This window comes from Impatiens glandulifera, chromosome 1, assembly GCF_907164915.1.
Source record: "Impatiens glandulifera chromosome 1, dImpGla2.1, whole genome shotgun sequence".
In the NCBI taxonomy this organism is placed as follows: Eukaryota; Viridiplantae; Streptophyta; class Magnoliopsida; order Ericales; family Balsaminaceae; genus Impatiens; species Impatiens glandulifera.
The window spans coordinates 154,732,974-154,748,088 of NC_061862.1; the positions used below are offsets into that span (position 1 = coordinate 154,732,974).

General features: G+C 30.0%; 2 protein-coding genes across 2 annotated transcripts; both read right to left on the minus strand.

The window, feature by feature from the left end:
- Positions 1 to 2,180: 2,180 nt before the first annotated feature.
- Positions 2,181 to 4,415, minus strand: LOC124920281 (protein ETHYLENE INSENSITIVE 3-like). Its single transcript, XM_047460731.1, has 2 exons — positions 4,273 to 4,415; positions 2,181 to 4,033 (listed from the first exon to the last, which is right to left on the minus strand). The coding sequence occupies exon 2, from the start codon at positions 3,931 to 3,933 to the stop codon at positions 2,416 to 2,418; it is 1,518 nt and encodes a 505-aa protein (XP_047316687.1). The 5' UTR covers positions 3,934 to 4,033; positions 4,273 to 4,415; the 3' UTR covers positions 2,181 to 2,415.
- An 8,404-nt stretch (positions 4,416 to 12,819) lies between these two features.
- On the minus strand, positions 12,820 to 14,516 carry LOC124916927 (probable E3 ubiquitin-protein ligase RHC1A). The gene is made up of 2 exons (XM_047457601.1): positions 14,317 to 14,516; positions 12,820 to 13,987 (listed from the first exon to the last, which is right to left on the minus strand). The coding sequence occupies exons 1-2, from the start codon at positions 14,328 to 14,330 to the stop codon at positions 13,003 to 13,005; spliced, it is 999 nt and encodes a 332-aa protein (XP_047313557.1). The 5' UTR covers positions 14,331 to 14,516; the 3' UTR covers positions 12,820 to 13,002.
- Between the last annotated feature and the right edge of the window lie 599 nt (positions 14,517 to 15,115).

A 15,115-nucleotide genomic window follows, 5' to 3' on the forward strand; every position in this document is an offset into this window, starting at 1 on the left:
TTAAAAAAATTATATAATTCAAATTATCCTTTAATATCTAATAGAAACAAAAAAAAAATACTCTCAAAATTTATTTTTCACCATTTTCAAAAGTAATCGTGATACTAAATAGTACCGATAATAGAAAATAATAGTTTCAAAAAATCTATTTTATTCTTGTTAATTAGAAACTCGGTTTTAAAAATTATATTCAAATTGATCCATTGTCATATTGATGTTCGACTTAATCATTAAATTTGTAAAAAAAAATAATATAAGAAGGTAGTATGAACTCCACATAATTTAAACGTTTTAAATGAGAATCGAACCTATAAACTTTAATTTTTTAAAATTACTTTTTGAAAACTATCTTAGTTAATCAAACTTATCAATAATTTGTATTAAACTAAACCTTGAGAAAAACTTAGATGGTGTTTAAAGTTTGTAAGCTAAAATTCAATTTAACACCTAAACTTATAACAAATTATTAAATTGACTTTTCAACTATTTTTTACTTGAGAAATACTATATTAATCTAACTAAAACCTATATAAAAATCAAATTTTAACTCATTAATCATGATCTTCAACTTCAATTTATCATCAAATCTAGGATTTTAAGATGGTAAGTTTTTAACTTCAATTATCTTTCCTAAATGTCAACTCAATAGATGGATTTATGAGCAAATTTGATCATTGTATAAAAACTCAAGAGCCAACTAAGATTTTCTAGGGTTTGGGATAAGAAGATTAAGTGTGTTTCTTTGACCTACCAACAAAAAAGGATGATAAAGAACAAAAAAGGATGATAAAGCTTTCCATTAATACTCTCCATGTGATCATTTCACCCATAACTTGGAAATGGAAAGCACCCATGTTTTTGAATATGACATTTCCTTTGTCCCCACCCCCATTTTCTACTATTTACTCCACTTCTTTCAATTCAAATAAATTGTGATTTTTAATCATTTCTTTTATATGTTCTTGGCCCTAGTTATATATTATATACCCAAAAAAACATTTTAGTTTATAATACATATAATTATTTTATTTTTAAAGTGCAATTAATCACTTGATTTGTAATTAGTTATATGGTAGATTAAATTATCCAATTGATATAATAATATATATATTATCAAACAAAGTCTAAATATTCTTGATTATTAACGTATACGTTACTTAAATTAATTAAACACGCCACACTTCATTTATATGTTAGAAAGATTGTCAAGTCATATTAGTCGAAATAATTTTGAAGGAGACTTTAAGTACTCATTTTAATTAACAAAACATAAAATTAAATTTAAGTTTGTTTTTGTTAGAATTTGTTCTCTAAGTTATGATCTCCTTTTAAATTAAAGTGTTTTTTTAATACACTAGTGACATTTGTTTTGATGAAGCTACTTAAATTTATTTGGTAAATAATTGACTTAAAATTTTAATATTATTAAATTTAGAATAATGTAAATAAAGTGAATAAAAATGCAATCTTTTTACCACTTTTCTTCCACTTCGTGTGATCGATATCATTAAAAAGTGGGATGGAACCCCATTACAATATGGGCTTCATTAAGTTCAATTTGATTTGACTTTATTTTTTTTTTAAATTTTTTAAACTATTTAATAAAATCACTATATATTTTGAAAATATCACAAAACAGAAACATTTAAAATTATATTAAATTTAAACCACCTTAGGTCCTTATGCACATGGGTTTTGGAAATAATTTAGGATAATTTGTATATACTTGTTATTTTGTCATAATTTCAGTCACATGGTAACATTGTTAAAATAATTATTTTAAGTATATTAATATTATAATATAATATTTTATTTATTTATTATATAGATTTTATTTATGAATAATAATTCATATTATTTTTAAACTATTAATTTATTAAAACCTAACTAATGTAGATTGTTTAATAAGATAATCAAATAAGAAAACACATACCAAAAACACCAATTTATATCATAAAACAAAACTGATTAAGAAATAGAACCTAATCTATTTTGATTTTAAGGAAGTTAAAATTCTTTCATTTAAAACGTTCTTAATAGAAATCTAATACAACCATAAAAAATAAAGATTTTATTAAAACTTCATTCCTTATCAAAACACTTCAAAAGAATTAATAACATTTTTTTCAAGTTCGATATTTTAGTTGGTCGTTTATAATGAAAATCGAAAAATTGAGACAAGATAAAGAAACACATGTATATTACAAAATTTATTTATATTACATAGAAGAGTTCCATACCAAAGAAAGCATACCAAAAGCATATTAAGGCCATTGTAAGAACAAAAGGCCATAATAATCTAGATTTACAAACACACCTTACCTTAAAAACAACAGATTTAATAATAACAACATCTACTTAAAAAACAACATCTACTTAAATAAACAACCTTAAACACATAGATTCACCCTTTTTCTAGAACCAGATTGGATTGTCCTGCTTCCCTGGCAACCCCTCTGTATAATCCACAATTCCGGGATGTGGATTAAACGGCGATGGCGATCCAAACATCATATGAAAGCTCTCGAAGTAGCTCGAGTCAACTTGAGCTTGAGCTTGACCACCGTTTATCATATAACCGTCATTCGGCTGCTGCAGATTTTGAATCTGAATCTGACCTTTCGGTTTATCTACCACATTCGTATCGTAAAATGACATTAGATCGTTTATCACCTTTTGCCCATCTTCCGGAACTCCATATCCAGCAAGATCAAATGATATTGGCTGTATTGGACTCGACTGCTGATGGAAAAAGACCGGTTTAGCATCGTTGACAGGAGGAAACGCAGACATTCCAATAACCGAAGGCTGGTTGGTTCTATACATCTTAGGGTCAATCGGATTGTTCAGTTCATTACTAGGTTTCCTCTTCCTCGAGAAATCCAAATTCGTCGCCATTTCAGGTAACCTAGGTTTCTGTTCAGGTTCGTCATAAACACCTTCCACATCATACTCCATACCATCGTTGATTACGAAAGAACCACAAACATTTGAAGGAGGCAAGCACGAATCGGGGTAAAGCTCTCGAGCCAAAGCCTCCTCATGGTTAATAATAACAAGCCAAGTAGCACTCTCCTTAGCCGTCATCTTATCCTGCAAACACTTCGATTGTTGAACAAGCTTACGAATTTTCGATATATCAGGCGACATATGCTTTATAACCGCAGTCAGAACTCCAACTTTCCACGCCTTTTTCAAATCATGCGGTTTCTTGTAAGGAGGTGGACCTTGTTCCTTTTGAAGACCCAAATGAGTCCACCAATCCTCGGTTCCAGTAGGCCACCAAGGCGGGGCGACTCCCTTTTCTAAAGGGAATCGCCTCTGAGGCGGATCGCAGTGTTGCATCAGGGCCGAGAGCAGAGACCCGAGAGTGGTGTCCTGCAGTTCCTGCAAAGTGTGTGGTGTCGGGCCAACCGCAGTCAGTCCATCGTCTTTCCCAGGAATGGCATGATCAGTTTGGTATTTCGTGATCGCAGCAGGACCATTTCGATCAAATCGAACTTTGCCTTTCCACCATTCCCGGAGATTATCTGAAGCTCCACTAACTGGCTTACCTTTCTCAGGGATGATTCCATAAACAAATCCTTGAGCTTTACAAACTTCCATAACCTTTAACATGTATTTCAAGATCCCATCTTGTGCTCTAGACATCTTCTTTCTCCTAGCTTGTTCTTGTGATTGTCTCTGTTTTGCTGAATCCATTCCTTCTTTCCCTTTATTCATCTCCTTTAAACGTTTCAAACGCATTTTGTCTCTCCAAACCCTCCTTTCAAGCTCATCGACATCAATATCTTCATCCGAATAATCATCATCGACCGGATCTGTCTCAGGTTGTGGGATCATAGTCATATCATCGGCCAAAGGTGCGCAAAACAGATCCAGATCACCGCAAAACGCCATATCGTCGAACATTTTCATCACACCGATCGACATCTCTTGCTTTTTTCCAAACGGATCAAATGAGAAACACTGATATTTGAGCACAGATCTTCAGATCAACAACTACATAGATTAGATCTCGTAACTTCAACACCTGCAAAACATCATCATATCAAGTCTATAAAGTGAAGAAAAAAATTCAATAGATCTTGCTCAATTCGTTATAAAATAGAAAACCCAGACCCAAAAAGAGGAAATATCAGACTAGATCAATAATCAATCGATCAAAGAAGCTTCAATTGTCCGAATCAAGCAAGACCCAGAAACAAATAGACATGGAAAATCACAAATCGGAAAGATTTATGAAGAATGTAAGTGAAAGAACCACTTTACCTATTCCAACCGGGGGGCGGCTGAACAGTTTCCCAACTTGCAAACCCTTTTTCCGCCAAGAGAAAGAGAGGGAGGGAATAAAATAGAAAGAAATGGGGGTGGGGGGTCTATATTTGTATTGTTAGTGAGTGAATAGAATTATCTGTCTTCTTCTTCTTCTTTCTTCTTTCTTCTTTCTTCTTTCTTCTTTCTTCTTTCTTCTTCTATGGGGAGGTGAAAAATGGTCGGCTGTGGATAAACTCACTTTTACGTTTTCCCATCAAGGTGAGTATAAAAAGTAAAATCTAAAGAGGCAGATGAACACACTCTCGTATCTATATATATATATATATATATATATATATATATATATATATATATATATATATATATATATATATATATATATATATATATATATATATATATATATAATGATGCTTAATTTTTAAAGTGTCCGGATTGCCGGGTCGAGAGCTGTGGTTAATTTGGATACTTGGGTCGGATTGTGGGTTTACCCGTTTTTAAATTTAAAACGGTTAAAAATAAAATTAAAAATGCTAGAGGTATGTTTCGAACTTGCAACCTAACAAAACAAGTACAACTCTTTAACCAACTAGGCTACAAAGACTTTAGATTTTAAATTCAAACACCAAATTTGATAAACGGGGGACGTTTTAACATTAATATAAGTTCAACTTTTTAACTAACTAATCTATATATATATATAATGATGCTTAATTTTTAAAGTGTCCGGATTGTCGGGTCGAGAGCTGTGGTTAATTTGGATACTTGGGTCGGATTGTGGGTTTACCCGTTTTTAAATTTAAAACGGTTAAAAAGAAAATTAAAAATGCTAGAGGTATGTTTCGAACATGCAACCTAACAAAACAAGTACAACTCTTTAACCAACTAGGCTACAAAGAGTTTATATTTTAAATTAAACACCAAATTTGATAAACGCGGAACGTTTTAACATTAATATAAGTTCAACTTTTTAACTAACTAATCTATATATATATAATGATGCTTAATTTTTAAAGTGTCCGGATTGCCGGGTCGAAAGCTGTGGTTAATTTGGATACTTGGGTCGGATTGTGGGTTTACCCGTTTTTAAATTTAAAACGGTTAAAAATAAAATTAAAAATGCTAGAGGTATGTTTCGAACTTGCAACCTAACAAAACAAGTACAACTCTTTAACCAACTAGGCTACAAAGAGTTTATATTTTAAATTCAACACCAAATTTGATAAACGCGGGACGTTTTAACATTAATATAAGTTCAACTTTTTAACTAACTAATCTATATATATATATATATAATGATGCTTAATTTTTAAAGTGTCCGGATTGCCGGGTCGAGAGCTGTGGTTAATTTGGATGAGCTGTGGTTAATTTGGATACTTGGGTCGGATTGTGGGTTTACCTGTTTTTAAATTTAAAACGGTTAAAAATAAAATTAAAAATGCTAGAGGTATGTTTCGAACTTGCAACCTAACAAAACAAGTACAACTCTTTAACCAACTAGGCTACAAAGACTTTATATTTTAAATTCAAACACCAAATTTGATAAACGCGGGACGTTTTAACATTAATATAAATTCAACTTTTTAACTAACTAATCTATAAATATATAATGATGCTTAATTTTTAAAGTGTCCGGATTGCCGGGTCGAGAGCTGTGGTTAATTTGGATACTTGGGTCGGATTATGGGTTTACCCGTTTTTAAATTTAAAACGGTTAAAAATAAAATTAAAAATGCTAGAGGTATGTTTCGAACTTGCAACCTAACAAAACAAGTACAACTCTTTAACCAACTAGGCTACAAAGAGTTTATATTTTAAATTCAACACCAAATTTGATAAACGCGGGACGTTTTAACATTAATATAAGTTCAACTTTTTAACTAACTAATCTATATATATATATAATGATGCTTAATTTTTAAAGTGTCCGGATTGCCGGGTCGAGAGCTGTGGTTAATTTGGATACTTGGGTCGGATTGTGGGTTTACCCGTTTTTAAATTTAAAACGGTTAAAAATAAAATTAAAAATGCTAGAGGTATGTTTCGAACTTGCAACCTAACAAAACAAGTACAACTCTTTAACCAACTAGGCTACAAAGACTTTATATTTTAAATTCAAACACCAAATTTGATAAACGCGGGACGTTTTAACATTAATATAAATTCAACTTTTTAACTAACTAATCTATAAATATATAATGATGCTTAATTTTTAAAGTGTCCGGATTGCCGGGTCGAGAGCTGTGGTTAATTTGGATACTTGGGTCGGATTATGGGTTTACCCGTTTTTAAATTTAAAACGGTTAAAAATAAAATTAAAAATGCTAGAGGTATGTTTCGAACTTGCAACCTAACAAAACAAGTACAACTCTTTAACCAACTAGGCTTCAAAGACTTTATATTTTAAATTCAACACCAAATTTGATAAACGCAGGACGTTTTAACATTAATATAAGTTCAACTTTTTTAACTAACTAATCTATATATATATATATAATGATGCTTAATTTTTAAAGTGTCCGGATTGTCGGGTCGAGAGTTGTGGTTAATTTGGATACTTGGGTCGGATTGTGGGTTTACCCGTTTTTAAATTTAAAACGGTTAAAAATAAAATTAAAAATGCTAGAGGTATGTTTCGAACTTGCAACCTAACAAAACAAGTACAACTCTTTAACCAACTAGGCTACAAAGAGTTTATATTTTAAATTCAACACCAAATTTGATAAACGCGGAACGTTTTAACATTAATATAAGTTCAACTTTTTAACTAACTAATCTATATATATATAATGATGCTTAATTTTTAAAGTGTCCGGATTGCCGGGTCGAGAGCTGTGGTTAATTTGGATACTTGGGTCGGATTGTGGGTTTACCCGTTTTTAAATTTAAAACGGTTAAAAATAAAATTAAAAAAGCTAGAGGTATGTTTCGAACTTGCAACCTAACAAAACAAGTACAACTCTTTAACCAACTAGGCTACAAAGACTTTATATTTTAAATTCAAACACCAAATTTGATAAACGCGGGACGTTTTAACATTAATATAAGTTCAACTTTTTAACTAACTAATCTATATATATATAATGATGCTTAATTTTTAAAGTGTCCGGATTGCCGGGTCGAGAGTTGTGGTTAATTTAGATATTTGAGTCGGATTGTGGGTTTACCCGTTTTTAAATTTAAAACGGTTAAAAATAAAATTAAAAATGCTAGAGGTATGTTTCAAACTTGCAACCTAACAAAACAAGTACAACTCTTTAACCAACTAGGCTACAAAGACTTTATATTTTAAATTCAACACCAAATTTCATAAACGCGGGACGTTTTAACATTAATATAAGTTCAACTTTTTAACTAACTAATCTATATATATATATATAATGATGCTTAATTTTTAAAGTGTCCGGATTGCCGGGTCAAGAGTTGTGGTTAATTTGGATACTTGGGTCGGATTGTGGGTTTACCCGTTTTTAAATTTAAAACAGTTAAAAATAGAATTAAAAATGCTAGAGGTATGTTTCGAACTTGCAACCTAACAAAACAAATACAACTTTTTAACCAACTAGGGTACAAAGACTTTATATATTAAGTTCAAACACCAAAATTTGATAAATGCGGGACGTTTTAATATTAATATAAGTTCAACTTTTTAACTAACTAACATATAATGATGTTGAGTAAATGGATACTTGGGTCGGATTATGTGTTGACCCACCCATAAATTTAAAACGGTTAAAAATAAAATTAAAAATGTTATCCGTAATTTTTTTCACGGTTTTTTATATTATTACTCGTGCAAATGCACGGGCTAAATGCTAGTTAAGGATAATAAAGATGAAAGTTTTGAAGCAGGGAAAGTGTCTAGGTGCTCCTTTCTAATTCCAATACCTTGTTTTGATGTTTGGTTATTTGAAAATAATAATAATAATAATAATGAGTTATTTAAATTTTATTTTTATTAAATTATTATAATGTATTTTTTACTTTGTAACTCATTAAGTAAGATACTCAAGCCATATTGTTTATTAAAAAAAGTAAATATTGTGAATTTTAGTTAAAACTTTTTAAATTTAGGTGAAGTAATTATGTGAAGAAATATTTTTTGAGAGAGTAAAAGATTTCAAACAAAAAAATAAAGAATTGCATTTTTTTAAATAAAATTTTCACTTTATGTCACTAAAAAGATGTTTTAACCATTTTTATATTATTTTAATTAAAAAATATAAACATTTAAGTTGTTATATTCTCTTTCTTAAATTTTATTATTATTTTAATATTTTAATATTAAATTAAAATATATATAATCTTTTTAAATTATTAAAATATTATATATATATATATATATAACAAACTTAAATATATTTTTAAATATAAACTTATTATTTTTAAATTATATATAATTATTAATTGTTTATTTTTTATTCTCAAAATTAATATGATAGTGTGTTAATTGATTGTTGTGGGTTAAGTGAATTTTAGACTATTGGATAAGAAAGATTAAGAAAATATTAATTAATATAATTGTTGATATATGTATTTTCAGAATGGGCCTTATAATATCAACTGTTTCACTTACTCTATCATTATATATATTTTTTTAAATTAAAAATAATCTAAAAAACTCAAGATCAAACTAATTATATTTCAGTTTTAAGTTTTATTTTATATTCTAAGAATAATATCTTGATATATTAAATCTTTCAAGTTTATCACCATATATTTAATTGAATTGAGGATTAAGGTGATTGTATGTTAAGTTAGAAAACACAATAATTCATGTCAAAAGATAGAATTAGACTATCAAGATGACTTTCTACTAAGAATAAATGAAAATAAAAAATAATTATAAGTTTAAATAAGTTTATTCCAAAAGTAAAAATAAAAAATAAGAATACAAGCTGTACTCTTATTAAAAACAAAACTGCATTCAATAGGGGCTCCATTTCACATATGTTTGATTTTTGAATCAATCCAAACAAACAAACACACTTTGGATTTTAGTGTAGATTATATAATTCATGTTAAATGAATGTTTAATCTTTAAAGAAAAATGGAATCATCATATATTTTTGTATGCAAATTTATTGAATAATTTTATGACACCTATTAACATTTAAGTTTAAATGTCATTTCTAACATATACAATTGTCCCTCAATTGGTGGATCCATTGTTGAATATAAAGATATCCAAATCTTTTTAATTATAATTTATTATTTGACTAAGAATGTCAATTGGTCATTACAATTTTAATTTGATTGTTATTGTACTTTTTATTGACTTAAATAAATTAATGGGCATTTTATGTGAAGAAATAATCTAATCATTTGACTTAAATTTATCATTAACAGTAGTTTAAATGAAATTATGCATAATAAAATATAAAGTAGTCTAGGGTTTGTATTAAGCAACTTTTTTTTTGTATTCTTTATTATGTTGATAGTTGTTGCCATGTCTTATGATTATTATACAACACATTCTTTAGTCTACCTAAAAAATCTCATATTTTGGAAACTGATTTTATATTATCAATTTATTATTGTCTTTTTGTTATAAGAAAATAAGAAAAATAATGTTTTAATTTGTTACAAGTTCAATTAATAAGCCTACCACCAATTGTGAGATTACATTGTTTTTTTTTTAAGTTAATATAGTCGACAAGACAACTTAATACAACCATGCACCACCTATTTTCGAATTCACGGGTAAGAAGATTAGCGACATGTCAAGTCCTAATTTATTTATTTTTAAATTTTAGAATTACAGTAAATGGATAAAATAACAAATTAATATGTATTAATACAAATAAAAAAAAAGTGAAATTAGAAATAGTAAAATTTTCATTTAAGTTTGACTAGTTTGTGACAATGATCTTAAAAAGAGATATCCTTGTCTAAGGATAATACCATAATAGATTCCATTATTAATGATGGCCACATATGAATAAGCACCACTTTCATATTATCCTATGTGGAAACTATTACTAGTAACAATTTATATGGTCATGTAACAAATTCAAGGAGATTTATTTATAATTTTAGTTTAAAATCAACAAAAAGTAGTTATAACTTTTTAAAACTACATTCATTGCATCTATTTTTTATATATAAAAATTAAAATAAAAAAGAAGCCAAAAATGTTAATTTGAGGACTCTGAGTTGGATCCCATACACAGGATTTTTGGGAATAATTTCTCACCAACATTTTAGTGTTATAGAATGTAGAACAGATGTTATTTGTGGTAAGAATCAATTCCTTTTCAACCTTCTTTTTTAGAATGGGCTGGGATTTGTGAGATAATTAGTATTTGACATCATTATGTTTTCTTGATGGAGAGAAAATTCCCTAGTTTATCAAGATGTTAAAAGAGACAAATTTGGTTCATTTAAATGATCCACATGACTTTATTTCTATCTTGAGATACAAATTTATAGAATGAATAAGATGGAGATTGAAATGTAGTTGAAAGTGTCTATGCAAATGAATGGGATGAAGGTTGAAATATTGTTGAAAGTGCCCTTGATGGTCTATAACATTGGATTGACAATCTTGGATGAAAATACTCCAAATCATGTTAGACTAGGTTTAAATACTTTAAAGTTTTGTTAAAGTTCACATTAGATGTTAATAGATATCCTAATAGAAAATGTCTTTAAACTTTCAAAAGTAATCTAAAATATGATAAATTTTTAACAGATAAAATAAAGTTTGAAAAGTTTTTAACAAAAATTATCATTTTTTTTAAAAAACGACTTAGTGTCATTTCATTAAAAAAAACTTAAAAGAGGGAAATGAGTGTCAAGAAACAAAGCTAGACAGACCCTACTTTTGTTGAAAATATCAACTGAGTTTCAAACAACTGAATTACAAAATAAACAGAAAAACAAATAATTGAATTACAAATAATGATTTTATAGGGATATTCCACATTTGACTGAGCTTGCAAATGTCTTCATTAATCGGAATTTTCCTCCATATATATATGTATGAGAGCGTTGCCATCAGAAACAATATCATTCCAAATTTTTTCCTTTTGTTCTCTTATTCGTGTTATGAATTATTGTATTTCTTTCTTTTCAAGTATTGTAGACCAGAGCTCCAAATAAGCATTTGAAAACATTCGCGTAGAAGTTATCACCCTTAATCTTTTTCTTTACAAGCTCAATGATTTCGTTTCATGTACCTGAAAAGTTAGTGATATTAATGTTCTTAACAAAATTGATCCACAGTTTAGATACAAATGCGCACTCTCCAAACAGCTGGTCAATGTTTTCATATTTTACTGCGTAGATTGAGCAATTGACGTCTGAAATATTCATATACTTCTTAACTCTGTCTTTTGTCGCCAATCTTTTCCTGAATGTCAGTCAAAAGATAAATTGGTGTCGATGTATAACTTTTGAAGACCATACTACTTTATGTCAATCGACCACCACCTCCTTTGTTCTAATTATCTCTCATGTTTTTTCTGACATGAACTTTCCATTCATAACAGTATCTGAACTCTTTGTATCAGTGTTTTCATTGAATTGCAGATTATTAATCAGATTCAGAATTCTGACTCCTTCTAGAATTCCTTAGAATAGAGCTGTAATTTCTTTCTTAAATATCTATGACTGAGTACAAGAGACAAATTCTTCTGATTCTAACTCTGATAGATTGAAATTTCTCTCGAAGAATTATGAGATTATTCTCTAGTCATAGATCGTGCCAAAATAATATTCCATTTTCATTATCGATTCAGAACTTCATAATTTGATATGTTTCTCCTCTTATTTTTAAGATTTTCTTCAAGGATCATGCCATTTCATTTTTGACATTTCATTTTTGATTTGACATGTTCATATGCTGGAATTTATCATTTTTTAATCAAACCGAATAAGATTTATTGGAATCTTAATTGGTTGCTGGAATAAATATAGGCTTTCATGTGTTGATTTGATAACTGAATATGTTGTTGATTGATGATGACTGAATGTTTTAAGACATAAGTGGGAATAAATGGCTATGCAATCCTTTTGTTTTTCACATAAAATCTGAAGAAGAAGATGAAGAATGTTTACACAAAATTGTCAATAAATGGTTTTTAAATGTTTGAGCTCCACCAAATCACTTTCTAGATATAGTTTTGAATATTCTCCTCGATTTTTATGTCCAATTAAGACATTATCGACCATAGCCTATGTCATACCCTCCTACATGCACCCAAAACACAATCCTAAACTATAGTATGTGTTAAATTAATGTTTCACCAACTAGATTACTTTTATTAAACTGACGAGACCGATCATATAGCTCACCAAATCAAACTAACTAATAAGACCGACGTCAAGGGATTTCCTTGGTGGTCAAGAGTCGTCATTGAGGTGCTTTGCAATGTGAGACCGATCCACTCTTAAATTGTAATCGCAACAAATGTTAATTTGTATTTATTTATCTTTTGGGCTAGAGCTATGTCGGGTCACTTTTCAAAAGTGGCATGAATGATTGAATGTTCTAGTTTCACATAGAGTCGCTACTTTCAAAAAAAAAATGAAAAATGAAACTGTAAAACAAGGTATCATACTTAAAATTCGAAAAATCGTGATAGAATGTAGAAACAAGAATTCTTGTTAATTCCGAATATTCATGTAAAGTTTTGCACAAAAGAGTTGAACTTCAAAACAACGAAGAAAGTAGGGAAAAAGAACCACTACTAATAAGGAGGAGAACTCTATCAGTCACCTTCAAAACGGAAATCCAGAATAGCTATCTCTATTATTTTCACTATATGAGCTCGAATTTCTTCTTCCTCGACCAGCAGCATATCGTGAATTAACCTGTCCAGACGACCTAAAAGGCCAAAGAAACGAAAATGGATTCCTCCTACCTTGATTCAAATTACCATTTTCACCTCCATTACTGCCACTAGTGCTCCCACTCGCATTACTATTATTATTCACACTATTTCTCCTCCTACTCCCATGCCCACTTCCAGAACCAATCTGTGGCATCTCAAACCGACAAACAGGGCACGAATTATGCTCAACTAACCAAGGAACAATACAATCCGAATGGTACATATGTTTACATGGCATTAATCGGGCTTCAGATCCCAATTCGAATTTATCTTTACAAACAGGACAATGCGAATCCGTGTTAACATGCCTCTGTGAAACCTCGACAGTAGGCATTGCCTCAATTGCAGAACGAGGAGCAGGTGGTGGTCCATGTCTATCGTTCATAGCAAGATGTTGAAGTAACTCCTCCAAGCCAGGCCCATTGAAATAATCACTGAAATCAGCTCGTCTTCTAGAAGAAGAACGAAGATTGTCATTAAAGAACAACTCAAAACCATTCTCAGGCATCCTTACTGGCGCTTGGCCACGTAAAACCAACCACGGAATAGGATTTGGAACAGACCCGGTACTGTTTTCACGAGCAAGAGTAGATCTTCCTCTAATGTCAAAATGAGAGTTTCTTCCTGTCATTCTTTGCCTCATGAAGTTGGTGAAAGCATCCATAAGTCCAAAACTTGGGTCTGGAGGAGGCACAATATGACCTAAATCTGCAACATTATCTGACCTATATCGAAATAGATCTGGCTGTCCACCATTTACAAACTCACTAAGTTCTTGGACAAACCCACCATCACAATATTGACAAACTAAAGTGTGGCTGCGAAGACAAACTACCCTCCTGCACTGGTGACACCAGTGCATTGATGATTCCCTATAGCAAAAGACCAAATGAATCAATTATAAACTGAAATCAATTCTGAAACAGCTCAACTGTTCATGGATTCATAATAGCAAGTTCAAAAAGCATATACATTTAGAAAGTCCATATACAGAAACCCAACTATCATATCTATCGCACAATCGCAAGAACTAATAAAGGAAAATCGAATCTGAAACGAAACCCAGTAAAACGATCCATGAGATAGATGAATCGACAAGATAAAAGACGATTCTAAAACAAACCCACATCGTATAGATAGATATATAAGCTAGATTTTGAGGAAATTGACGATTAAAAGTGAAAATCGAAGATAGACTTACCAAGGACTGGTCATGGAGATGAAGAATGCGGAAACGATGATGGAGATGAAAGAGAATGTGATATTGAAGATGGGACAAAGACGGTAGGAAGTTCACACGAAGATGGGAATGGGGGGGCCTTTTGCTCTTCTGTCTGTCTTGTCTATCGTCTCGTCTCTTCTTCTACTTCACTACCGACGACCTACTTTCAAACTAAAGCCTTGCCTTTAGGGCATGCTTCTTCCCTTTTGTATTCTTTTAAGGCCCAATTCTTATCCATTTTCAAATTTGAGTTATTTTTTTCTTGGATAGGTTTGAACGAGATTTGAATTATCGCAATTTTAATTGTTTGAAAATAAAATTAAATAGGTAAAATGTTTGTCTTCTTGTTTTAGTATATTATTTTTGTTTTTTAAATAATTTGTCACATTTATAAATAAAATAATATTACTTAAAAAATAACAGATAAAGGTGTAAGCGGTTCAGTTTGACCGGTTTATTGACTGAAATGCATATTCAAACTGTTGACGTCAGTTTACTAAATTTCAAACTGTCGGTTTGATCGGTTCAGCTTAGACGGTTAGAATATCGATTTGGTCGTTAAAGGGTTGACGTCAGTTTACTAAGTTTCAAACTGTCGGTTTGATCGGTTTAGCTTAAACGGTTAGAAGATCGATTTGGTCGTTAAATTGATTTATCCATTGACAAATTTGTTAAAATATATAAAATGTGTATGGATAAGAACTTATACATATTTTAATGTATATGAAAAAAATACAAACATTATAAAATAAGTTACGATAACATAATTTATGAATCA

What these genes read in the sequence shown, in the direction of transcription:
- LOC124920281 (XM_047460731.1), bottom strand. Translation starts at nt 3,933, where the DNA reads ATGTCGATCGGTGTGATGAAAATGTTCGACGATATGGCGTTTTGCGGT.